This window comes from Giraffa tippelskirchi, chromosome 14, assembly GCF_054371585.1.
Source record: "Giraffa tippelskirchi isolate mGirTip1 chromosome 14, T2T-mGirTip1v1.2.pri, whole genome shotgun sequence".
In the NCBI taxonomy this organism is placed as follows: Eukaryota; Metazoa; Chordata; class Mammalia; order Artiodactyla; family Giraffidae; genus Giraffa; species Giraffa tippelskirchi.
In genome coordinates, this window is record NC_137288.1 from 66,482,217 (window position 1) to 66,508,513 (window position 26,297).

The following is a 26,297-nucleotide window of genomic DNA, read 5'->3' on the forward strand; positions in this document are numbered from 1 at the left end:
ATCCTGCACTGGGGCTGTTCAGTATGGTAGCCATTAGCAACAAGTGACTAGTGAGCACTTGAAATGTGGCTTGTGTGACTGAGGAACTGAATTTTAAATTTTAATTTAATTTAAATATTTGCATGTGATTAGCAGCTTCCATAGTTGACAGAGCAGCTGTATAATGATATGTGATTGAAATACAGGAAGAAAAGTTTTATAGTTTTTAGTTATTGCCCATTTCTTTGTATTCAATAACTGATCTATCTTCTAATTGATATATCACTATAAGGGGTGAGTAATAAAGATCTGTGTGATAATATGACTTCATTGAAACTGTGGTGCTGCAGTGAAATAATGGACCCGCTTGGAACATTTCTATGTTATAGAATCAAAGCGTGCCTTCGAGAACTAAAAGATCTGGAGGCAGAGGACTTACGTTTCAATTTGGCCCTATTTTCTGAGTTCAGTTCAGTTCAGTTCAGTCGCTCAGTTGTGTCCGACTCTTTGCGACCGCATGGACTGCAGCACGCCAGGCCGCCCTGTCCGTCACCAACTCCTGGAGCCTGCTCACACTCATGTCCATCGAGTCGGTGATGCCATCCAACCGTCTCATCCTCTGTCGTCCCCTTCTCCTCCCGCCTTCAATCTTTCCCAGCATCAGGGTCTTTTCCAGTGACTCAGTTCTTCACATCAGGTGGCCAAAGTATTGGAGTTTCAGCTTCAGCATCAGTCCCTCCAATGAATATTCAGGACTGATTTGCGTAAGGATGAACTGGTTGGATCTCCTTGCAGTCCAAGGGACTCTCAAGAGTTTTCTCCAACAACCACAGTTCCAAAGCATCAATTCTTCTGCACTCAGTTTTCCTTATAGTCCAACTCTCACATCCATACTTGACTACTGGAAAAACTGTAGCTTTGACTAGATGGATCTTTGTCGGCAAAGCAATGTCTCTGCTTTTTAATATGCTGTCTAGGTTGGTCAAAGCTTTTCTTCCAAGGAGCAAGTGTCTTTTAATTTCATGGCTGCAGTCAATCATTTTCTGAGTTATCTTGGGCAATTAAAAATGTTTGGGTTTTTTTCTTTTATACTACCATCTTGCTTTCATTTTCCATTCCTCTCTGTATCAATTAGCTACTACCTCATTAATGCTGTATAAAAAAACACCTAAAAGTCAGTGTTTTAATATAAAAATTGTTCTTGTCTGTGTACATGAATTTTCTTCTAGAGGTGTTTAGTAGATCTGGGCTAACCTCAGTTGGTGTTGGCAGCAAGCTGCAAGTTAGTTCAGGTCTGTTCAATGTCTCTTTCGTATTCCTAGTCCCTGTGGCAATAAATATGTATATACTGATTTATCAATATATATATATATTTCTACTCTTGAGAGAGTTTGGGAAATCATTCTCTTTCTCTTTTGTGAATGAAGAAGCAAGTTGTCCTAGTTGCTGCTAGTCGGTATTCTGCAGCTGGGTCAAAGAGAGGCTGAGCTATGAGAATGACAGAGAGAAAACTGCAGTCCTGACAGGCCTCTGCCCCAAACCTACTCTACCTATTAACTTTCAATTATGAGATTTATTAATTGTTCTAATCATTTAAGCCTCTGTGAGTTAGCTTGTATGTCTTCATTTTCATTTAATTATGAATGCTATTTAACTTCCTCCTTTCTTAGTCATTTATTCACTCATTCATTTGTTCATTTAATATGATCACATGAAGGTCACTGAAGTGCATAATTCTCACTCGTCTTTAGGAAGATGCAACATGAATTTAAGAAACAAAAGTACAGCCGTTTGGGGGTAAAATTGCTAAGTAAAATTATGCTTTAACAAAATCCTTTATTTCAAACACTTGGCAGCTGCAGGTGGGCATTAAAAGAAGAGATAACCAAAATGACACAGCTAGGCACAAAAATGAGTAAACATATCTATGGATAACAAATAAAACAGAGACACAAAATGTGAGCAGAGATGAAGGTGTAGATCTGACAGATTCCAACTCCGGCAGCAGACAGTGGCAGCTTGGAGCTGCTGCACTGTCTGCACCAAGACAGACGACAGACCAGGCCAAATTTACAGCTTGAAGCCAGGAACTGAGGTGGGCCAACCACCTCCTGACATGAGGTTGAAAAAAAGTTATTGCTGACTCACCGTCTGAAGTCGTAGCTTTATAGGACTCAGTGGGCCCAGGCAGACAAGCAGACAGAAACACCGTCTCAAAACAAGGAACTGAGCCGACCCATCTGATGACTGGATTTGTGGTATCTCTCAAATCAAGAAGGAGCAGGAGAGAAATCCACTGTTGTATAAACTGGATGTTGACTGTGTCAGTCTTAACAATTACAGATTGGAAGGGAGAACCCAGGAAAAGAGAGAAAAAGAGATGAAAACAGAGAGAGAATAGAAAAATTCTACAGACAAATATCCCAAACAAGAGAAGGCTGATGCTAAACAAAATAATCAATAAAATCAAGAAACAGAATGGGAAGGAACTTAATGGTATAGTCAGAAAAAGACTAAAATGAGAATGTTTAGAATGCTCAAAGAGGTACATAAAAGCATTTTACTCATTAAAAAGAAAAAGATTATGAAACAAAGGCAGCCAGAGTTAAAACAGGGATAGAAAGATAAGAAAAAAATTGAGATCATAGTAATAAAAGTAGAGCTATTGAGATAAAAATAGAATACCTATGTCATAATATCTAGAAATGAACAATTGGTATCTTAGATGATATTACTAAACAATAAGCCATGTCTCAGGACCAAAGTTTTTAAGAGACTCATGTATCATGTCTTTCTTTATTTCAGAGCATAGAGAAGGACAAAATTGCTATAACTTTGGTAAAAACTTTAAGAGGAGAGTTAAAGAAAGATATATAGATTAATAATACTTACCTAATTGCATGCATCCTGAATAGAATAACAAATTATCTCTCTAGTATATTTTAGAAAACATGAACAAGTAGAGTTTACTGCAAGCATGTAAGAATAATTTAACTTTAGAAAATGTTCTAATGTGTTTCAAATTAGCTGATGAACAGAGAAAAAATATGGTTATTCATTTATCTGTCCATGGATACTTAGGCTGTTTCCATGTTTTGGCTATTATAAATAATGCTGCAGTGGACATGGGGGTGTAGATATCTTTTCAAACTGGTGGTTTTGTTATCTTTGAATAAATTTCCAGAAATGGAATTGTTTGGTCATAAGACACTTCAACTTTTAATTTTTTGAGGAACCTCCATGTTATTTTCCATTGTGGTTATACCAATTTACATTCCTACTTTTATCAATAGCCTCTCCAACCCTTGTTATTTCTTGACTTTTGATAATAGCCATTATAACAGGTGTGAAGTGGTATTTCATTTGTGGTTTGAATTGCATTTGCCTGGTGATTAGTGATACTGAGCACCTTTTTCGTGTATCTATTATCTATATGTATCTTCTTTAGAAAAATGTCTGTTCAAGTCCTCTGCCCAGTTTTTTCTATTGAATTCATCTTTTTTCTACTGAATTGTATGAGTTGTTTACATATTTTTGACATTAAATCCTTTGTTGTAAACCTAACCCCAATACAATATTTTATGTCAATAATTTGTTGTTGTTCAGTCACTGAGTCGTGTCTGACTCGTTGTGACCCCCATGGACTGTAGCACACCAGACTTTTCTGTCCTCCACTATCTCCCAGAGTTTGCTCAAATTCATGTCCATTGACTCAGTGATGCTATCTAATCATCTCATCCTCTCCCTTCTCCTTTTCCCTTCTTCAGTCTTTCCCAGCATCAGGGTCTTTTCCAATAAGTCAGCTTTTTGCATCATGTGGCCAACGTATAGGAGCTTCAGCTTCAGCATCAGTCGTTCCAATGAATATTCAGGGTTGATTTGCTTTAGTATTGACTGGTTTGATATCCTTACATTCCAAGGAACTCTCAAGAGTCTTCTCCAGCACCACAGTTTGAAAGCATCAGTTCTTTGGTGCTCAGCTTTCTTTATGGACCAGCTCTCACATCCATACATGACTATTGCAAAAACCATGCTGCTTAGTTGCTCAGTCCTGTCCAATATTTTGCAACCTCATGGACTGTAGCCCACCAGGCTCCTCTATCCATGGGATTCTCCAGGCAAGAATACTCGAGTGGGTTGCCATTCCCTTCTCCAGGACTGGGAAAACCATAGCTTTGACTATATGAACTTTTATTGACAAAGTAATGTCTCTGCTTTTTAATATGATGTCTAGGTTTGTCATAGCTTTCCTTCCAAGGAGCAAATATCTTTTAATTTCATGGCTAAAGTCACCATCTGTAGTGATTTTGGAGCCCAAGAAAATAAATCTGTCACTGTTTCCAATTTTTCCGCTTCTGTTTGTGATGAAATGATGGGGCCGGATGCCCCAATCTTACTTTTGTAATGTTGAGTTTCTAGCCAACTTTTTCACTCTCTTTCACCTTCATCAAGAGGCTCTTTAGTTTCTCTTCATTTTCTGCCATTAGAGTGATATCTGCATATCTGAGGTTGTTGATATTTCTCCCAGCAATCTTGATTCCAGCTTGGGATTCATCCAGTCTGGCATTTCACATGATGTACTCTGCATATAAGTTAAATAAGCTGGGTGACAATATACAGCCTTATTGTACTCCTTTCCCAATTTTGAACCGGTCAGTTGTTCTATATCTGGTTCTAACTGTTGCTTCTTGAACCTGCATACAGGTTTCTCAGGAGACAAATAAGGTGGTCTGTTACTCTTGTCTCTTTAAGAATTTTCCATAGTTTGTTGTGATCCACACAATCAAAGGCTTTCTTGTAGTCAATGAAGCAGAAGTAGATGTTTTTCTGGAACTCTGTCGCTTTCTCCATGATCCAGCTAATGTTGGCAGTTTGGTCTCTGGTTCCTCTGCCTCTTTGAAACCCAGCTTGTACCTCTTAATTTAAAAAAGAGTGTAGTTATCTTAATAGAGGTAAATAAAAGTGGTGAAACTCTATGTTCATTTATAATTAAAAAACAAGAACAAAATACAAAACTCACAGTAAATTAGAAATAGAAGTAAAATTTTCAAACCTGAAAAAAGAAATATGAGAAACTTTGAAAAAACATCAGGTATCTGTGAATCAGTAATGAGAATCCATTTTGGTCAGAAAAAAGACAAGAATGAATTCCTATTATTAATACTCTTCAGTAGTTTACCTGCAGCCTTACCAGTGCAACAAGAAAAACAAAAACAAATGTACACAATGCCTCAGCAGGTAAAGAATCTGCTGCAGTGTGGAAGACACAGAAGACTTGGGTTTGATTCCTGGGTTGGGAAGATTTCCTGGAGGAGGAAAATAGCAACTTACTCCAGTATTATTACCTGAGAAATTCCTTGGACAGAAGAGCCTGGCAGGCTATAGTCCAAAGGGTCGCAAAGAGTGGAACACAACTGAGTGACTAAGCACTCAGAAAGAGACAAACTGGTTCTATATGGAAAATCAAGAATCTCTATAGACCAGTTATTAGAATTAATAGAAGAATTTAGAAAGGGTGCTGATTCAGAGATGTCAGTATGCAAAGACTGAATACTGTTTTTCTTCAATGAAATAACCAGTTAAAATATAATTAAGATGTTTCAAGTAGTAAAAAGATACAGTAAGGTACATAGAAGTTAATTTAATAAAAAATGAGCAAGATTTTTATGGAATGCCTTATTAATGTAAAGAAAAATGTCAGAATAAAGAGGTAAGCCAATATTTTGGATGAAAAAGTTTAAAACTGTAAAGACATTAATTCTTATTTCCATGGCTAAACTGCAAATTAATGCTATTTCAATAAAAGCAGTTATCATATAACTTGAAAACTGTTACTAAAACACAAAAAGTCAAGAAAAATTAGTTTGATTCTTAAAGATAATAAAGTAGTGGAATAAGCTGTTTTAGCTCAACAAATGAAGCTGGAAGAGTTGGTTTCCCAAATTCCAGGGATATTAAGCATCTAAATGTTATTGCAAAAACAATGCTTTCAGAAAAAAAATAATAAAGTATCTTGGTTGGTGAAGATATCTTCTTTAAATAAGATGCAAAAAGTAGCAATCATAAGGGAAAAGATTTATGACTATCACTGCACTAAAATTTCAGATTATTAGAAACAAAAAAACAACAACAACAAAAACCAAACAACCAAATACTGGAAGAATATATTTGAAGTCAACAACTAATAGGCGACTACTAGACAGGAAATACAAGTTCTTACAAATCATTAAGAGAAAATCTAATATAAAAACAGGCAAAAGAAGTGAACAATCAATTCAAAAATAAGTATCCAAATGGCCAATATATTCATGTTTACATGATCACAGGAACTGTTGCTATAAAAATTTAAACCAGTTGGATCATTAAAAATGATTTTAGCAAGTAAGTGAAGTAACAAGAATTTTCAGAATGTATCAAAGCCACCTTTGAAAGAAATTTGTCACTAGCTCAGCTGGTAAAGAATCTGCCTGCAATGCAGGAGACCCCGGTTTGATTCCTGGGCCAGGAAAATCCCCTGGAAAAGGGATAGACTATCCATTCCAGTATTCTTGGGCTTCCTTTGTGGCTCAGTGTGTGGGAGACCTGGGTTCGACCCCTGGATCGGGAAGATTCCCTGGAGGAGAGCATGGCAACCCACTCCAGTATTCTTGCCTGGAGAATCCCCATGGATAGAGGAGTCTGGTGGGCTACAGTACATGGGGTCGCAAAGAGTCAGACACGACTGAGCAACTAAGCACAATACAGCCCAGCACAGCTAAGTTGAAGAGATGGCTGTGTCTGACCCATTTCAGCATTTGTGTATCACAGAAACTCTCATACTTGTGCACAAGGAAACGTGTATCAGAATGTTAATGTGGTATGTCACAATCTGCCACAGGGAAAATGGGTTTTAACATTTGGCGTATTTATGCAAAAGAAGGCTTTGTAGCTCTTACAATGAATGTATATTTAATAATTAAATTTCAAAAGTATTTTAAATAGCAAGTGAAATAAATATGGGATAATATGTACAATATGATAGCATTTATGTAAAGTTTGACATGCACAGAAAAACTCTATATTATGAACATTTATGCATGAAAATGGTAAACACTAGATTGGGGTTATGTGGATTCATTTTAGTAGTCTCTCGGGGGAAGGAAATAGGAAAGTGGAATAGAGACACATTATCTATGCATTAAAGATTATTTATTATAATACATTATCTCTTAAAAATCAGAAGTAAGTGTTGCAAAAATATTGACTTGTCAGAGCTAGTAGAGGGAAGGGATACATGGAGTCCTTTAGTTAATTCTCCTGTTCTTCTCTCTGATATATTTCATGGAGAAAATGAAGAGGGGATGAGTGTGAGATTTTGAAGATGGAGTGATGATTATGGATTTATGACAGATGAAGAAAACATTTTATTTTCACTAGTTAACTAGTTCAAACACTGTGTCAGACAACAAGGCTTCTGATAGAGTTGCTATTTCCCTCCCTGAGTGAGCTTTTCAGTATTTTCTCCTTGTCCATCACCTCCAACCACTTTTAGCTCAATATACACTTCTGGATTCAGACAAGTGGAGAAGGAGAACAGTAGTATCTCAGGCATACACTCTTTATGGGGAGGAGTGTGTGTGACTGGAATTCTCTTGTCAAGATTATAGAAACAAAAGATTTTTTGTTGGATGATCTGTGGCTTTGGGAGGCCATGGAAATCTGTGACTCCCAGCTGGTCCAGAGAAGTTAATAGGCATAGACAAATTTACCCCAATATTTTCAGTAGCCTAACAGAAACTGAGCAGTTACCCAAGCCAGGACTCCCAAGGCTACTGATGTTTCCTTTCTTTTTTAAACTGTTGCATGAAATATGTCAATGGTGTATGGTTTTATTAGCTACTCCTTACTGTTAAAGTCCTCTCATAGAGTCTAATAACATTATCAGAATGTTTGAGCATCTTAGGGAAAATTAATGGAAGAATCCAGAAGCTTAAGTAGGAAAGATCTGGAAATACAGGTTTGCATCAGTGTCTCTAAGATAAAAAAAAAGAGATAGAAATTTCAAGATTTATTCAGGCCTATTCAGTCAGATACAGCAGAGGCAGGGCTTAAGCCTGGACCTTCTCATGGTCTATTCATGCGTTCTTCCCATGGATGACGGTCCTCTCTCTCTAGGATGTACCGTGTTAGGTTCAGGCTCTAACTCACTTGAAAGCCATGAGGCAGGTTGAACTAATTCCAGAAGTGGGGTTAATGTGTTGCAGTAGCACATTAGCAATGTGTGTGGTAGCACAAAAGTAATCCACACATTGTTGTGGATTTAGTCATGTATCTATTTTGAGTCCTGGAGATTCTACTAATTGCTCTGTAGCACTATCTTCATCTTTAGTAGCATTTTGTTGTTGCTCAGTTGCTAAGTCATGTCAAACTCTTTGCGACCTGTTGGACTGCAGCACGCCAAGCTTCCCTGTCCTTCACTATTTCCCAGAGTTAGCTCAAACGCATGTCCATTGAATCGATGATGCCATCAAATCATCTCATCCTCTGTTGCCCCCTTCTCCTCCTGCCCTCAATCTTTCCCAGCATCAGAGTCTTTTCCAATGAGTTGGCTCTTTGTATCAGGTGACCAAAGTATTGGAGCTTCAGCTTCAGCGTCAGTCCTTCCAATGAATATTCAGGGTTGATTTCCTTTAGGATTGACTGGTTTGGTCTCCTTGTTCTGCAAGGAACTCTCAAGAGTCTTCTCCAGCACCACAGTTTGAAAGCATCAATTCTTTGGCACTCACCCTTCTTTATGGTCCAACTCTCACATCTGTACAAGACCAGTAGAGAAACCATAGCTTTAACTATACGGACCTTTGTTTGCCGGCAAAATGATGTCTTTACTTTTTAATATGCTGTCTAGGTTTGTTGTAGCTTTTCTTCCAAGGTAGCATAGGATTGCACTAAAAAGCATCAGCCTAGACAAGGATTATTTCTCAGCACCATCTTGTGTCCTGGTGGGATTCATGTCACTTGTTCGACCCAGAAAATATCAGCTCAAGTTATGTGTATCATTTTGGAACCAAAGAGCTTAATACTTTTAAATAAGTAAAATAAGCATGAATACTTATTTTACTTCCTCTTTCTCCATCTGCTTACAGGTTGCAGAAGCTTTGAAGACTAAAGGAGGCAGGTGCAAGGAGGCTGGATTTCTGAATCACCTCGTGAAGGACTCTCCATTTGCCAGGAACACCTTTTTGGGGCCTCAAGATAATGAAAAAGTAAGATTTCTTGTATTAAGTTGCTGAAACTTTGGTCTTTGTTTGTTACAGCTGTTAGCATTTCTCTAAGTGGTATACAGGCCTCCTTCTGGGTCATTCACTCCTCTGTGCTTCAGTTTCCTTATCTGGAAAGAGAAGGACAGTCCCTAGAGTCATAGGATTATTACAGGTCTCCAGTGAGATGTAACGGAGAAGGCAATGGCACCCCACTCCAGTACTCTTGCCTTGAAAAATCCCATGGATGGAGGAGCCTGGTAGGCTGCAGTCCATGGGGTCGCTAAGAGTCGGACATGACTGAGCGACTTCACTTTCACTTTTCCCGTTCATGCACTGGAGAAGGAAATGGCAACCCACTCCAGTATTCTTGCCTGGAGAATCCCAGGGATGGCGGAGCCTGATAGGCTGCCATCTATGGGGTCACACAGAGTCGGACTCAACTGAAGCGACTTAGCAGCAGCAGCAGTGAGATGTAAGAAGGAAGTGCTAGATAAATTGAGGCATGTTGAGGGCAGTCACTTAGAGCTTGACTACTTAAATACCCTCCTAGCAACTAAAGGAAGCAGATAGGAATCATTCTGCAGCTGCCACCAAAATCGAATCAACTTTAGCATTTAACCACACCAGTCTCCCTCTGCAATTCCTTAAGCTTCTGGCCTGCTTCCCACTAGTGACATTTCTTGAATCAATCAGTCAGTCAATCAGTCAGACAAATAAATAATTAATTCAAAGTTAGTTGATAACTGCCACACTCAGGGCATGCAGTTAAGCCACTCCTAAGCTTTATGTATTTAATTCCAATGATTAATATTGACCTTGTTGTCTATTTTCCTGTTTATGGAGAAAAGGCATACAAAAAAACAAAATAAAATTAGCCATAATCCCAGTGATAATCACACACAGGTGAGAATTTTGTTTTCTATACATATGTAAATTTTTAATAAAACAAATGGAACCATGGTTTACATACAGCATTGTGAATATGCTGTATGTAATTTTTTTGACCCAAATTATCATGGAAAATTTTTTCCAGGTCAACAAATAAAGAACTTTATAATCATTTTTAGCATTTATGAGGATTTCACTGTTTAGTGTTTATTTATTCAGTTAATTTTCTGTCAACAAACATTTAGGTCACTTAATATTTTTCAAGATTATAAATAACGGTGCAACATTAGTTTTGGTACATGTACAGATCTTTGGCATATTCGTTTGATTATTTCCCCAGGAGAAAAACTTAGCATTTGCGTTTCTGCATCAAAATAAAGGCAGCTTTTTAAGGTTTTTCATTCAGAGTGCCCAGTTACTTCAGAAACGTTTTTATCCTTCTATTTTCCAATAAGGCTAAGTATTTACATTTGTATTTTAAAATCTTTTGTATACGAAGAAATGGAAAGACAGTTAGTGCTCTGTGTAATGTTGTAGCCATGACATCTCAGATCCCAAGATGTCCTCATTTTCTTGTTATTTTCCTGTTATTTTTCTTCACTTTTCTGTCACTACGTCCTCCTCCTTCACGAGCTGAGCCCTCGTGCTGGTTCCTTACTGCTGAAAGGTGTTCACAAAATCTGTACCAAAGACTCTACTCCATACAGAATCTGTACACACAGACCCTACTCCATATAAAATCACCCTTTGGCTCTTTATTCCTCTCTTTTTCTCCGTCAAATCTGTAATGCCTATGGTGAAGATTTATCTCATCTAATACTTAGAGGGATATTCTTTAATTTAGGTAATTCATAAGAAATGAATGTCACATGACTGTCTTCATGGTCTCTCCATGCAGACTATAACTCCCAGCAGACTCTAACCCTGGTAAAGATCTTTTTGGTTATGGACTTCTAACTCTTAGTTTTAGATACCAAGTGCTAGCTATACAAGGTCTTACTTTTAACTATTTTGGAGCTTATATTCATGCCGTTGATTGTCTTCTAAGCAATAAAAAAAGGAAAAGAAAAGGAAGAAAGAATGGAAGGCGGGTAGGAAGGAAAGAGGGAAGGAGGGATGGAGAGAACAAAGGAAGAAAGAAAGGAAGAAATCCCAACAGTTTCCTTTCTGAGTGTTTTATAGGCTGTTGTTGTTTAGTCACTCAGTCATGTCTGACTCTTTGAGACCGCATTGACTGTAGCCCTGCAGGTTTCTAGCCCTGCAGGTTCCTCGGTCCATAGGATTTCTCGGGCAAGAACACTGGAGTGGGTTGCCATTTCCTTCTTCAGGGGATCTTCCCAATCCAGGGATCAAACCGACATCTCCAGCACTGGCAGGTGGATTCTTACTGCTGAGCCACCAGGGAAGCCCCATTTTATAGGTTAGGACAGCCCTAATCAATAATTACTGCATTGGTCTCTTGAAGCAATTTTTGTGATGAAGAGGTTATGATCAAGATGATCTTAATATTAATCATTAATATTAAGCTCCCATTACATCTATGACAGTTAACTCCTGTTCCAACAAAACAAAGAAAATGCAGTCTAGCACTCATGAATTTTATAATTCAAATGAAACAACACAGATAACAAATACAGTAAATGATTTAGGAAATAGGTTAAGTATATTCAAAATTAACATTACGTGAAACATCTCAACTGGCATATTTCAATGACTGAACTGCATAGCCACTGTTTCTTAGTGTGAAAATGCACTCTCGTGCAATTTACTGAGTTATATCATGCTGGCTACCTGGAAAGGAAAAATGAATTAAAGATGTCTTGGTATTTATTGTCATCAGTCTCTAGGTAAATATAATTAAATGAGCATATAGGAATGGATTGTAATCTTATTCATATTCTGAACATAAATATGGTTCGAAGTAGACATGACTATGGACATCTGTCAGACAAACTGACATGACTTGGCAGAAAATTTTAAACAACTCTGTCCTTCACCACTCCCCCCAGCTTTATTGACATAAAATTGACATATAACACTGTGTAGGTTGAAAGTGTACCAGGTGATGACTTGATACATGTATATATTGCAAAATGATTAGCACCATAAGGTTAGCTAATACATCTACAACTTCACATAGTTACCTTTTTTTGTGGTGAGAACATTCGAGATTTATTCTCTTAGCAACTTTCAAGTATACAATAAAGTATTGTTAACTATAGTAACAATGCTGTCCGCTAGATCCTCAGAACTTATTTATCTTATAAATGAAAATTTGTACCCTTTGACCAACGTCTCCTTATTTCTTCTGTCAATGAACAGTCTACTCTGTTTCTGTGAGTTCAGTTTTTTTAGATTCCTCATATAGATGAGATCATACAGTATTTGTCTTTCCCTGTCTTAGTTCACTTAGCATAATGTCCTCGTTTCATCTGCTGCTGCTGCTGCTGCTAAGTTGCTTCAATCGTGTCCGACTCTGTGCGACCCCATAGACGGCAGCCCACCAGGCTCCCCCGTCCCTGGGATTCTCCAGGCAAGAATACTGGAGTGGGCTGCCATTTCCTTCTCCAATGCGTGAAAGTGAAAAGGGAAAGTGAAGTCGCTCAGTCGTGTTCGACTCTTAGTGACCCCATGGACTGCAGCCTGCCTGGCTCCGCCGTCCATGGGATTCTCCAGGCAAGAGTCCTGGAGTGGGGTGCCATTGCCTTCTCCACTCGTTTCATCTATGTTGTTGCAAATGGTAGGAGTTGCTTCTTTTGATGCCTGAATAGTATTCCATTGTGTGTACATGTGCATGTGTATTTGTATGTATGTATCTGTCTTGCATTTTCTTTATCCATTCATCATCTGTGAGTGGAGACTTATGTAGTTTCTTTGTTTCCATGTCATTGCTGTTGTGAATAACACTGCAGTGAATGTGAAAGTACGGGTGTCTCTTGAAGAGAGTGATTTCACTTCCATCAGGTGTGTGCTTGAAAGTGGGATTGCTCAATCAGAGGATAGTTCTATTTTTAAGAACCTCCATAATGGTGGTAACAATTTACATTCCTACCAAGAGTGCACAAGGATTCCCTTTTCTCCACAGCCTCACCAACACCTGTTTTGTCTTGTCTTTTTGATAATAGCCATCTTCACAGCTATGAGGTGATAGCTCATTGTAGTATTTTACTTGCATTTCCCTGAGGATTAGTGGTTTGAACACTTTTTTTTCTGTACCTGTTTACTGTGTTTTTTTTTTTTTGGAAAAATGTCCATTCGGGCCCTCTGCCCATTTTCTTGATTATTTGCTCTTTTTGCTATTGAGTTGTATGTATTCCTTACATAGTTTGAATATTAACACACTATCAAAAGTATGGTATGCAGATATTTTCTCCCATTCCACAGCTTGCCTTTTCATTTTGCTGATGGTTTCTTTGCTGTACAGAAGCTTTTTAGTTTGATGTAGTCCCACTTACTGATTTTTTTCTTTTTGTGATTTTGGTATCATTTAATAATTGCCAAGGGCCATTTAAGAAGTTTTTCCCTATGTTTTCTTTTAGAAGTTTTATGGTTTCAGTCTTCAATTTACATCTTTAATTCACTTTGAGTTAATTTTTTAAAGAGTAATGTAAGACAGGGATCCATGGATCCAATTTCATTCTTTTACATGTCAATATCAATTTTCCTCAGACCATTAACTGAATAGATTATGCTTTTCCCATTGAGTGTCCTTGGCTCCCATGTCAATTAGTATTAATAGTTGATGGTATATGCCTGATTTTATTTCTGGGCTTTTGATAATGTTTCACTGGTCTACATGTCTGTTTTTATGCCAATATGATACAGTTTTGATTATTATAGCTTGGTAACCACAGTTTGAAATTGGAAAGTGTGATTCCTCCAGTTTTGTTCTTTTTTCTCCAGATTGCTTTTCCTATTTGGGGTCCTTTGTGGTTCCATATGAATATTGGCATTGTGTTTTATATTTCTGTAAAGTATGCCATTGGCATTTTGGCAGGGTTTGCATTGAATCTGTGCTTGGCTTTGAGTAATATGGACATTTTAAAAATATTAATTTTTCCAATCTACAACACAGGATATCTTTCCATTTATTTGTGTCTTCCTCAATTTTTTTAAATCAGTGTCTTAAACAATCCTATTCTTAATTGTCATGGAATCCCTTAGGGTACTTAACCTGTTTGCAATATTTGTATATTATTTTACAAAGTATTTACTAATAAAAATTATTACTAAGAGATCAACCTAAGTCATAGTTTTTAGCTTTGTGAGTTCTGCTGTGTCTAACCTGGGTGAAAGATAATTGGAAATTTGGATATTGAAATATAAAATAATTCTATTGACATTATAATAATGAAAGATGGGCACATATGGCTCTCAAGTATATCATAAGAGATTTTATATCATGTAGGATATTAGTGTCATTATTAATACTACATTTTTTGAAAAAGCAAGTTAGATATTGTGGTAGCGGCCTCAGAGTACTAATAGAGATTGTGGTACCTACCTGAAAGTGACATGCTGACATACCAAATACTTAAAATATGGGAGTGGCTTTGGAATTGGGCAATGGGCAGAGGTTGAAAGACTTTTGAGAAGCATAATAAAAAAGTCTAAATTGCTTTGAACAGACTGTTAGTAGAAATATGGATGTTAATGACGCTGCTATTGAGGGCTCAAAAAAAAAAGTGAGAAGTATAGTAGAGAAAGCATATATCACCTTAGACAATATGTAAATTGTCATGAACAGACTGTTGGTAGAATTATGGACTTTAAAGACACTGTTGGTGAGGGCTTGGTAGGAAATAAGGATCATGTTATTGAAAATTGGAGGAAGGAAATTCTTGTTAAATAGTGGCAGAAAGCTTAGGAGAAATGTGTCCTGCAGTTACGTGGAAAGTAGAACTTGTAAATGATTAACCTAGATATTTAGCAGAGATCTCTAAGCAAAGTGTTGAAGGTTCAGTCTGGTTTCTTCTTGCTGCTGATAGTAAAATGTGAGGAAAGAGATAAATTGAGGGAAAACCGATAAACAAAAAGCAACCATGACCTGATGGCTTGAGAAATGTTCTGCCTACCTGGATTGCAAAAAGTCCTAATATTACTAGATTCACTGTCAGGAAACTGCACTAAGGGAAAACAACAACAACAACAACAAAACTGAAGTGTGCCTGGAAAACCTTTTGCTAAAATCAGAGAGGTCAAAAGGTCAGAGTATTCAATGACAAAAGACTCTTTGAAAAGATTAAATATGTGATTTCTAGATTCCCTCAGTTAGCTCAGCAGAAACCAAAATAGAGATGAGATTATCTAGGCTAGATCTGTGGAAAAACTTCTTGTCTAATTGAAAGACATACACAGGAGACCCACAAAGTTCTTGATAATTTCATACCAGTAGAAATAATGGCAGCTTGAATTGAAAGGGACAATTAAACTACAAAATGAAAAAAGGCTATTGAATTTCCAAAATTCTATAAACAGGAAGTGGGTTGATAGAAATATTCAGCTACAAAACATGTGCTACTTTTCGTGAAAACTCAAGGCTTTTACCTACCTACTGAGGTTCTCCTACCTTAGTCAGACTTATTTTGTTCACCTGGGGTGTGCTACTTTTAAGCTTAAAAGTTGATCACTGCTTCCCAACACGTCTCTTGCCATTTACCACGCTAGAAATAAGCTTCCCTCTCCTCTCTCATTTTCTTAAGTCTCACTCAATAAATTCTTTCTTTACATGGTATAGAGCTCTTTAAAATTTTAACATTCTTGTCTCTCTAAGGAATTTATACCTTGAGGCCAGGAATAATACCTTACTTATTTTTTAACAGTACTTAATTGAGGTATAATTTACATACAGTAAGTTTTTATATAATCATCTCCTAAATCAGGATACAGAACATTTCTGTTAGCTCCAGAGTTTACTTGTGGATTTGTTGTTGTTGTTGTTTAGTCAGCTGTGAGCAGCTCTTTTGTGACCCCATGGACCATAGCCCTGCCAGGCTCCTCTGTCCATGGGATTTCCCAGGCAAGAATACTGGAGTGGGTTGCCATTTCCTTCTCCAGGGAATCTTCCTGACCCAAGGATTGAACCCATGTCTTCTGCATTACAGGTGGTTTCTTTACTGCTGAACCACCAGGGAGCCCTGTGGATTGATACACAACCATTATTTTGATTTCTATGCCATGTAATCAGTCTGTTCTTAACTATTATGAAAATGAAATTGTACAACAGATACTCTTTTGTGTCTGCCTTGTTTTGCTGAATATCAGCCACAGTTAGACTTCACTCAGCACAGCTTTCATCTGACCTCTCATATAGGTGCTGTTGCTTTCTCATACTGTCATGTTTTTTGCCCCTAATTATTAAGATCCTAGTAGATTTTCTAGGATAAAGAAACCATAGGACAAATCCTTTAGATTACCTTCAGGTTTGTGAAAATGAAGAGTTGAAAATGATGTTTGCATTAATTTTGGTTTTTTCAATGTCCTCACTTTACAATTGAAGAGAAATATAAAGTTACAGAAAGCATATAAGGTGATAACTGACATAGATGATTTGGGGGTTTTTTTTGCCCCTTTAACATACATTGTATTTTAAATAGCATGTAATTATTAATTTCTTTATACTCTTTTAGTAAATAGTACCAACTTTATCTTAACCCTTTGTACAGAATTTGTTTTTGAGATGCATCTCTCTGTCTCTTTCTGTATTTACAGTAATTCCTTGCAATATGCAACAACTGGGTCTCTCCATGTGCCCGGATAGAGTACCAACTTGATTCCCTGAGTCATAGAGCAAATTCCCACTGGCATTAAAATGGTGTATAACATAGCCACATTTATTTAAGAATGTATTCCAATATGAAATAGCAAAGTTCAACAATGCAAAACTGCAATTACTTTTGCACCAACCTAATATGTATAGTAGTGTGTATATGTTAATCCCAATCTGCTTTAATCCCAATCCCAATATTGCTCCCCTCAATGTTTCCCCTTTAGTATCCATAAGTTTGATTTACAGATCTGTGAATCTGTTTCTGTTTTATAAATAAATTCATTTGTATCATTTTTTATTAGATTCCACATGTAAGAGTTATCATATGATATTTGTCTTTGTCTGACTGACTTAGTATAATAATCTTTAAGTCCGTCCATGTTGTGGCAAATGGCATTATTTCATTCTTTTTATGGCTGAGTAATAGTCCATTGTATATATGTACACATCTTCTTTATCCATTCCTCTGTCAATGGACATTTAGGTTGCTTGCATATTTTGGCTGTGGGCTTCCCAGGTGGTGCTAGTGGTAAAGAACCTGCCTGCAAATGCTGAAGATCAGAGTTTAATCCCTGGGTTGAGAAGATCCCCTGGAGGAGGGCATGACAACCCACTCCAGTATTCTTGCCTGAAGAATTCCATGGACAGAGGAGCCTGGAGCACTACAGTCCACAGGGTTGCAAAGAGTTGGACATGACTGAAGCAACTTAGCCCGCACACACACATACACACGTATATCCTGGCTATTGTAGATAGTTCGGTAATGAACCCTGGGGTGCGCATATCTTTTTGAATTATGGTTTTCTCCAGTTATATGCCCAGGAATGTGATTGCTGGATCATATAGTACCTCTATATTTAGTTTTCTAAGGAGCATCCATACTGTTCTCTATAATGGTTGTCCTGGTTTACATTTCGCAGGCTTTGGATGCTCAAAGCGAGTCAGTCAGTTTTTCCTTCATACACCTACCCAAGCCATAAGACACATGTTAAAAAGAGGTTTGATATAAAAAGCTGCTGTTGTCCTTAAAATAATTTTTTATCCTCCTGATCAAGATAATATAGGCTGTCATAGAAAACGCAAAGTGGTAAATTTGCTAAGAGCAAATATGAAGACAGCATATTAAACAGCAGAGAGATTACTTTGCCAACAAAGGTCTGTGTAGTCAAAGCGATGGTTTCCAGTAGTCATGTACAGATGAGAGAGTTGGACCACAAAGAAGGCTGAGCACCAAAGAATTGATGCTTTTGAATTGTGGTGCTGGAGAAGACTCTTGAGAGTCCCTTGGACTGCAGGGAGAACAAACCTGTCAATCCTAAAGGAAATGAACCCTGAATACTCATTGGAAAGGCTGATACTGAAGCTGAACCTCCAATACTTTGGCCACTTGATGGAAAAGTCCCTGATGCTGGAAAAGATTGAGGGCAGAAGGAGAAGGAGAGGATGAGATGATTGGATGACATCATCAACTCAATGGATGTGAGTTTGAGCAAACTCTGGGAGATAGTGAAGGACAGGGAACCCTGGCGTGCTGCAGGTCATGGGATCACAAAGAGTCAGATATGATTGAGCAGCTGAACAACAACAACAATAATACAACCAATGGCAAAAATAGCAAAAGGTCAAGAAAGCACCATATATTTCAATTGCAAAAAATTAGATTAACAGGCTCAGCTTCTTCCTGTGACCTACCTTCCATTGGCTATGTCTTTGGGTTCTCTCTGTGACAGCACATTGGACAAGGTTCTTCCAGGATTCTGCAGTCAGGAACATAGCAGACGGTAATTAAAGACTATAGGTGGACAGTGGTCTTCTCTCTGTAATAAGAATTTTAACTTAGAAAATGTATTCTATTTGGGTTGATTGTTCCACTTGCTAGAATTTAGCCATTTTTTATTCTCATGAATATTTGTATGGAATAAAAATACCCTCTTGGCCTGGGGAATAGAACCTTTCTGAATAAAGTATAGAGGACTAAGAACAATATCATGGAAAAGTAGAAATGATTTCTTCTGGCAATTTGTATGCACGTAGCTCTCCATTATTCATGAGCTGCTCCTTTAGTTTTAAACGATCAGTGTCTTTGCTGTTCTTTCTTTTCCCTTCTGTCTCTACCATGTTGGCATTTCACTGCTCATTAATAATTGTGGAAAGAAAAAAAGGAATACATTAATTGATGATTGCATCAACCACTACATAACTTTCCACTGGTATAAAAGTCCCGGTGGCATTTTTAAAAGGGTAGATACTGATGGCTAAACTGCCCATGGGAGGTGGACTGGGTTTATGATTATTCTTCCTTATCAGAAGAGCATGTGATGGTCCTCTGGCTTTCATGAGGAGGAAGAAATACTCTAAAAGAATAGGAAATAGAGAACACATATCTTTAAAGTTTCTATTTTGAAAAGAGACAGCAGAGGGAATTCCCTAGTGGTAGAGTGGTTAGTATTCTGAACTTTCACTGCAGGGGGCACAGGTTTGATCCTTGATTGGGGAACCCAGATCCTGCATGTCCAGTGTGGCAAAAAAAAAGAGAGATTTGAGAATTTTCAGAAATGTGTTTCATGCCTAGTTCCGGTATCAGTACTGTGTATACACAGAGGTGGATAATGGCAGAATAGAATTATGCAAGGCACCACCTCACCAAAATATTTGCTATGAACTATCCTGTTCTGTCATAACCCGAGAAGCCTTCTCAAACACGCACAGCAGTCAAGCCCATGGACTGATAGAATGGTCAGTAGGCTTGGACTCCCCAGCTCGCCTTGTCCATTTAAATGGATGGCTTCGGGTGAACTCACTAGCCTGATTTAAGAACATTTCCACAACTTCCTTGAGTGCCATGTGCTTCTAACTTCATGTGGGATCAAGGATCTCTACAGACCCTTTTATGATGTGGGTTGAATTTTGTACTAGAAACATAAAGATATATTAAATACTCGAAGGACAGATTATCATTTAGAGTAAAATACATATAAGACTAAGAAAGTGAAATAACAGACCAAGTGCCAAAAGGATGGCACAGACATATACACTGATGGGAGGGAGAATTCCCTGGGCACTGGAGTGCCTAACAAGGGCTTTGAGAGGAAGAGAGAGACCTTGAGCTCAGCCTGAAAGGAAGACTAACGGAAAAAGGAGGGAGCATTCTGGGTGTGGAGAACGGCAGGCACAACAGCCTGGATGTGGGCAGGGGGTTGGGATTTTGGGGAATGAGAGAAAGGCAGAGAGAGACCAAACTGAATGCAGAGTTCCAGAGAATAGCAAGGAGAGATAAGAAAGCCTTTCTCAGCAATCATTGCAAAGAAATAGAGGAAAGCAATAGAATGGGAAAGACTAGAGATCTCTTTAAGAAAATGGAGATACCAAGGGAACATTTCATGCAAAGATGGGCACAATAAAGGACAAAACCGGCAAGGACCTAACAGAAGCAGAAGAGATTAAGAAGGGATGGCAAGAATACACAGAAGAACTGTACAAAGACGCTCCTAATGACCCAGTTAATCACGATGGTGTGGTCACTCACCTAGAACGAGACATCCTGGGATGTGAAGTCAAGTGGGCCTTAGGAAGCATCACTATGAACAAAGCTAGTGGAGGTGATGGAATTCCAGTTGAGCTACTTCAAATCCTAAAAGATGATGCTGTAAAAGTGCTGCACTCCATATGCCAGCAAATTTGGAAAACTCAGCAGTGGCCACAGGACTGGAAAAGATCAGTTTTCATTCCAATCCAAAGAAAGGCAATGCCAAAGAATGGTCAAATTATTGTACAGTTGCACTCATTTTACATGCTAGCATGATTATGCTCAAAATCCTTCAAACTAGGCTTCAATGGTATGTGAACCAAAAAATTCCAGATGTACAAGCTGGACTTAGACAAGGCAGAAGAACCAGATATCAAATTGCCAACATATGCTGGATCATAGAAAAAGCAAGGGAATTCCAAAAAGAAGTCTACTTCTGCTCTATTGACTACATTAAAACCTTTCACTGTGTGGATCACAACAAACTGTGGCATATTCTTACAGAAATGGGAATACCAGACCACTTTACCTGCCTCCTGAGAAATCTGTATGCAAGACAGGAAGCAACAGTTTGAACTGGACATGAAGCAATGGACTGGTTCAAAATTGGGAAAGGAGTATGTTAAGGCTGTACGTTGTCACCCTGCTTATTTAACGTATATACAGAGTACATCTTATGAAATGTTGAGCTGGATGACTCACAAGCTGGAATCAAGATTGCCAGGAGAAACATCAATAACCTTAGATATGCAGATGACACCACCCTTATGGCAGAAAGTGAAGAGGAACTGAAGAGCCTCTTGATGAAGGTGAAAAAAGAGAGTAAAAAAGGGGGCATAAAACCCAACATTCAAAAAACTAAGATCATGGCATCCAGCCCTATCACTTCATGGCAAATGGATGGGGAAAAAGAAACTGTTGGATTTCATATTCTTGGGCTCCAAAATCACTGTGGATGGTAACTGCAGCCATGAAATTAAAAGACGCTTGCTCCTTGGAAGAAAAGCCATGACAAACCTAGGCATCGTATTAAAAAGCAGACACATCACTTTGCCAACAAAGGTCCGTATAGTCAAAGCTTTGTTTTTTCCAGTAGTCCTGTATGGATGTGAGAGCTGGACCATGAAGAAGGCTGAGCGCCAAAGAACTGATGCTTTCAAGCTGTTGTGCTGGAGAAGACTCTTGAGAGTCCCTTGGACTGCAAGGAGATCATACCAGTCAATTCTAAAGGAACAACTGTGAATATTCTTTGGAAGGACTGCTGCTGAAGCTGAAGCTCCAATCCCTTGACCAAGTGACATGAAGGGTCAACTCATTGGAAAAGACCCTGATGCTGGGAAAGATTGAGTGCAAGGGTAGAAGGGGGTGACAGAGGATGAGATGGTTGGATGGCAATACATGAGTTTGAGCAAACTTAGGGAGATAATGAAGGACAGGGAAGCCTGGCGTGCTGAAGTTCATAGGGTCGCAAAGAATCAGACATGACTTAACAACAAGGGATCCCCTAGGCTGAGTAAAGCAGAGAGCATACAGAGGTAGTAGGTCTGGACTGCTAGCAGGGCAGAAAGTCTTGACCATGTACAGTGTTGGCTTTGCCCAATAGTTGGTGAGTATCCTTAAGAGGGTTCACGTTTGAATCTAATGTTGGAGACTTTTTTTCTTTCTCTTTCAAAATCAGCAAAAAAATTCCTTTTGGTCAAAGGATGTGATAGTGTTATGAGAAATGAGTCATTTGATGGTTTGTGACTGTTCCTGGTACTAGAGATGAAAACAGGTTATCTTGCAATCTAGCAGTCCTTCGGGCCCTAAAAGATAGAGCCAGAGGTCACAGCTTTGGTCGTTATTTCCAGAGCTCAAGCTTAACTATTGCCTTGTACCACAAGGCAGGTAGAGAAGTTTGCTAGCCAGAGAACTTTGTATGGAAGGAGTTATCCAGAGGGGATTACATTATGGGACAAATTGCATTTCATCTTCTTCATTATTACTAATAACCATGGTGACTGTCTTGCTACCTTCCTTGTGGGTTTTAAAGTCTTCAACATGTTTTCAAGTACGTTCTATCTCTTGATCCCCACAACAGCTCTGTTAAGTAAGCAAGAATTTTAAATTATAAAGTTATTTCTGGGCTCCCAATTATCTGTGCAATTAATCCTGGTTGCATATGCAGTACTCTCATTTGTATTGTCGTAAAAATTATAATGAACAGTTTGCCCTTCTTTTTTTCCAAAATAGTTTAAAATTCAGGACAGGTTGTTGAAATTCTCTCCAAAAGAGTGGGCTTATTTTAGCATTGCATTTTTCTCAGATTTAGATCCTCCATCTCGCATCAAAATAAAAGCTTGGCTGCCACAAAAAATCATTTAGAACAAGGCACTGTGTCTTTAACACTCCTTAATTACAGCTGGATAAGGTGATGCACTTGGGAATCCTTGGAGAGTAGGCAGGTGATGTTGTACATGTGTTTATTTATCTAAAACAATTTAGCAATTTACAACGGTATCGACTCTGGTTTGCCTGTCGTGGGGCATTTTCTTGAACACTTTGATTTGGTTGGTCTGCATCGCATTTACTTTTCATATCAACTTATCCTCCAAGCAGTATCGGAGGATACTTTTGTTGTTATTGAGCCAAAAGCTGCCCATATCCCTCAAAGAAAATTCTGTAAAATACACGTTTAAAATTCCAGTCTGCAGGAGACTAACTTCATTGGTATGAAACTTGGACCCCCTCTTATTAAACGCTGTTAAATATTCACTTCATTTTCAAGACAAATATGAACAGAAACACAACCAAACATGTACTGTATTAAAATCATTGATTCACAATATTTAAATTTTCAGCTAGCCTCCAATTAGCAGGCTTTCCAATATTTGAACAGAAGACCATTTTAATATAATTACAAACACATTTTAGGCATCTAAATTTTTTGCATAATTAGTTCCCTATTAAACTATTTATGTAGCCCTTTTTCCATCAGAAACAGAGAAAGCAGAACAATTTTATTCCTTACTGTTACAATAATTAACTATGCAAGTAGAACAGCATATTAATAGAGTATAATTTGTTTACATTTAAAAGAAAATTGTGTTAGATTAGCATAGCAAAAGACTATTTCCATATCCAGGCAGTAATATGTAGGCCTAATAGCAATTTACAGTGTAGTTAAAGAATATTATTAATAAAGTAATACAGTGTAATTCTGTTTGCCCCACCATATTTCGCAATGTCCTTAATTACAGCTAATTCCATCGAGACTAATTTGGGGGTTATTAAGCAGTAGACAGAGGAATCTTAAATACAACCTTTGCTAATAATGAATTTAGAAGTTACTATAGAACTTGTTCTTATAAAACATAGGTACAAGATGAGTATTTGTATTTTCTCCCCAGGGTAAAATATATAAACATACATGTATATAATTGATATCTAAAAACAAGCTTTTCTGGATCCAGTGTTTTGTTAAGTACTCAATGAGAGGTTTACTATAAATATAGTTCAGGTGAGATGGGATGGAGACTAGCAATTAGGTAACAATTTAGATTGGTAATTTTTTTAGGTGAACAAATTTTACTTACTAATGGCTTGAGTTTTTTCAACCAAAGCAGTAATGGGAGTGACTATACTATGTGGTATGTTAGTGCCTTAGAGAGATTTTGAGAGTTGGTTTGCATTTCTTTAGTGAACACAGCTAATTAAAGGGCAAAGAACTATCTGTAGGCTAGGTGGTGAGAAGAAGCTTCCCTGGGATGAGGTCACGTGACCTAGGTCAGAAGACCAAGCCCTGGCTCTGCCAGGTACTAGCTAGGTGGAATGGACGAGTCACAGTCTCTTAGGGCTGTGCTGTCCAACAGAACATTCTGCAGTGATGGGATGCTCCAGATATGTTATATCCAGTTTGGTAGCCACTACCCACACATGACTGTTAAGCACTTGAAATGGAGCTATGAGACCAAGAAACAGAATTATATTTTTATTTTAATGTGTTTAAATCCAAATAACCACATGTGGCTAAGGGCTAACTTTTTGGAGAGCGCAGTCTTAGAGCATCGATCACCATGCTTACAAAATAATGATAAAAGCAAACCTCTCTTTAGCTGTGGACTTAAGATCAGATATGCAATGTGATTTGTAAACTGTGAGACATCCCTCAAACATAAGTCATTAGTTATGACCAGAACGACAATAACAGCAACAATAATACCAATGATGGCCACTACTTGGACATATCTCCCAAAGTAGAAGACCTCAAGTTACCAAGTGTGGACTTTATCATTATCTCCTACGATTTTACATAGTGGTGTTGATCTGTGATTCCACACTTCCTAGGGACAGATGAGAATCATTGCAAACTTAATTACGTATATTATAGGGGACCAAAGTAGATAGAGAGGCAAAGAGTCTGGAGAATTAGGTTCTAACTGTAAGACTGACATTGGCTGACTGTGTAATCCTGGCTTCTGCTAAAACCCCAGGAGCCAATTTTCTGTAAGTTTTCACCAAGGAAATTCTTGTAATAGTTTACAGGCTCATAAAATGTTAGTGAGAAAAGGGAACTCAGAGATTGTCTTGACCAGTTCTTTTCTTCTTCTTGGTAAGCACACTGAAGCCTAGAGTTGGTAAATGGCTTGCCCAAGCTCACTCATCTAGTTGGTGGCAGAACCAGGTCTAGGGCAGAGGTCTTTGTCCCTTCCCACTAGACTCCACGCTGTGGACTCCAGGACGGAGGAGTTAATACCATTGAAGACAGATAGCAACTTGGTGATCATGTATCTCCACAGGACTTCATCACAGTTCTCTGAGAGCTACATAAACTCTACTGTAATTAGCACCATTCAGGAGATTCATTCCCAGAGAACACATTCCAGTAAGTAGCTGTGCAACTCAGCTTCCATGTTTATGAAAGGATGGAGTTGGATGAGTGGATTTCCAGGGTCCCATCCTGGTCTCAAAGTCTATAATTCTAAAATTCATGCATTCACACAATTTTTTTAAAAACTATAAATAAATTCTTATTTTACTTATGACAGTGGTTCCTACAAATATTTGAAGTGCTGTGATATATGTATTTTGTGAGTTATATTATTCTGTCTGTGTGCCTGCATGCTAAGTAGCTTCAGTTGTGTCCAACTCTTTGTGACCCCATGGACTGCCCAGTTTCTCTATCCCTGGAATTCTCCAGGCAAGAATACTGTAGTGGTTGCCACTTCCTACTCCAGGGGATCTTCCTGATCCAGGGATCAAACTCCTGTCTCTTGCATCTCCTGCATTGGCAGGCAGGTTCTTTATCACTGAGCCACCATGGAAGCCCCTTTGACTGTTTGTTATTCTGTAAGTTCTAGAGGATAAAGAAAGGGAAGGAAGAGCAGATCAACTTATTCAAGGGGAACAGAATGAGAGCGGCAACCTCCACTGTGCAACCAGTGACCTTAAAAATGTTGAGATGCTTTGGGTGAGAAGCAGAATAAACTACTACTTCTTGAGGACCCCAGTCTTTTAAAGAAAAGTCAGTTGGTTCATTTTCATATTCATTTGTGAAAAGACTTGTTCAGTTCAGTTCAGTCGCTCGGTTGTGTCCGACTCTTTGCAACCCCATGGACTGCAGCACGCCAGGCCTCCCTGTCCATCACCAACTCCTGGAGTTCACCCAAACTCATGTCCATTGAGTCAGTGATGCCATCCAACCATCTCATCCCCGTCATCCTTGAGAATAGAACAAAACTGACCTCTGCTTCCACTCATGGTGAGGAATGGAATAAAGTCAAGATCTTGAGTTGACAGGGTGAAAACCAAGATGACCTGATAGTTCTTGCCATTTTTCATTTTTATAGTTTTTTGTTTGGGAACAGTGGTAACATTTTCTACTTCTGAAGGATGACTGATATATATTCATTAAGAT

At 38.2% G+C, this 26,297-nt stretch overlaps 1 protein-coding gene across 10 annotated transcripts in view; it reads left to right on the plus strand.

Annotated features, from left to right (window-relative positions):
• LOC145534726 (uncharacterized) overlaps positions 1-26,297 on the plus strand; it is a 432,243-nt gene that overhangs the window by 139,167 nt on the left and 266,779 nt on the right. For 8 of the 10 annotated variants that reach the window (XR_014074906.1, XR_014074908.1, XR_014074910.1 and 5 more), the window contains one exon: positions 9,102-9,221. Coding sequence is in view for 3 of the 10 variants with exons in the window: in XM_081562916.1 (XP_081419042.1) it covers positions 9,102-9,221 (120 nt within the window). In the remaining 7 variants the exon portion in view is untranslated. Of the gene's footprint in view, positions 1-9,101; positions 9,436-9,580; positions 11,177-26,297 lie in introns of those variants that run through there. The other 2 variants (XR_014074921.1, XR_014074922.1) reach the window with 1 other exon arrangement.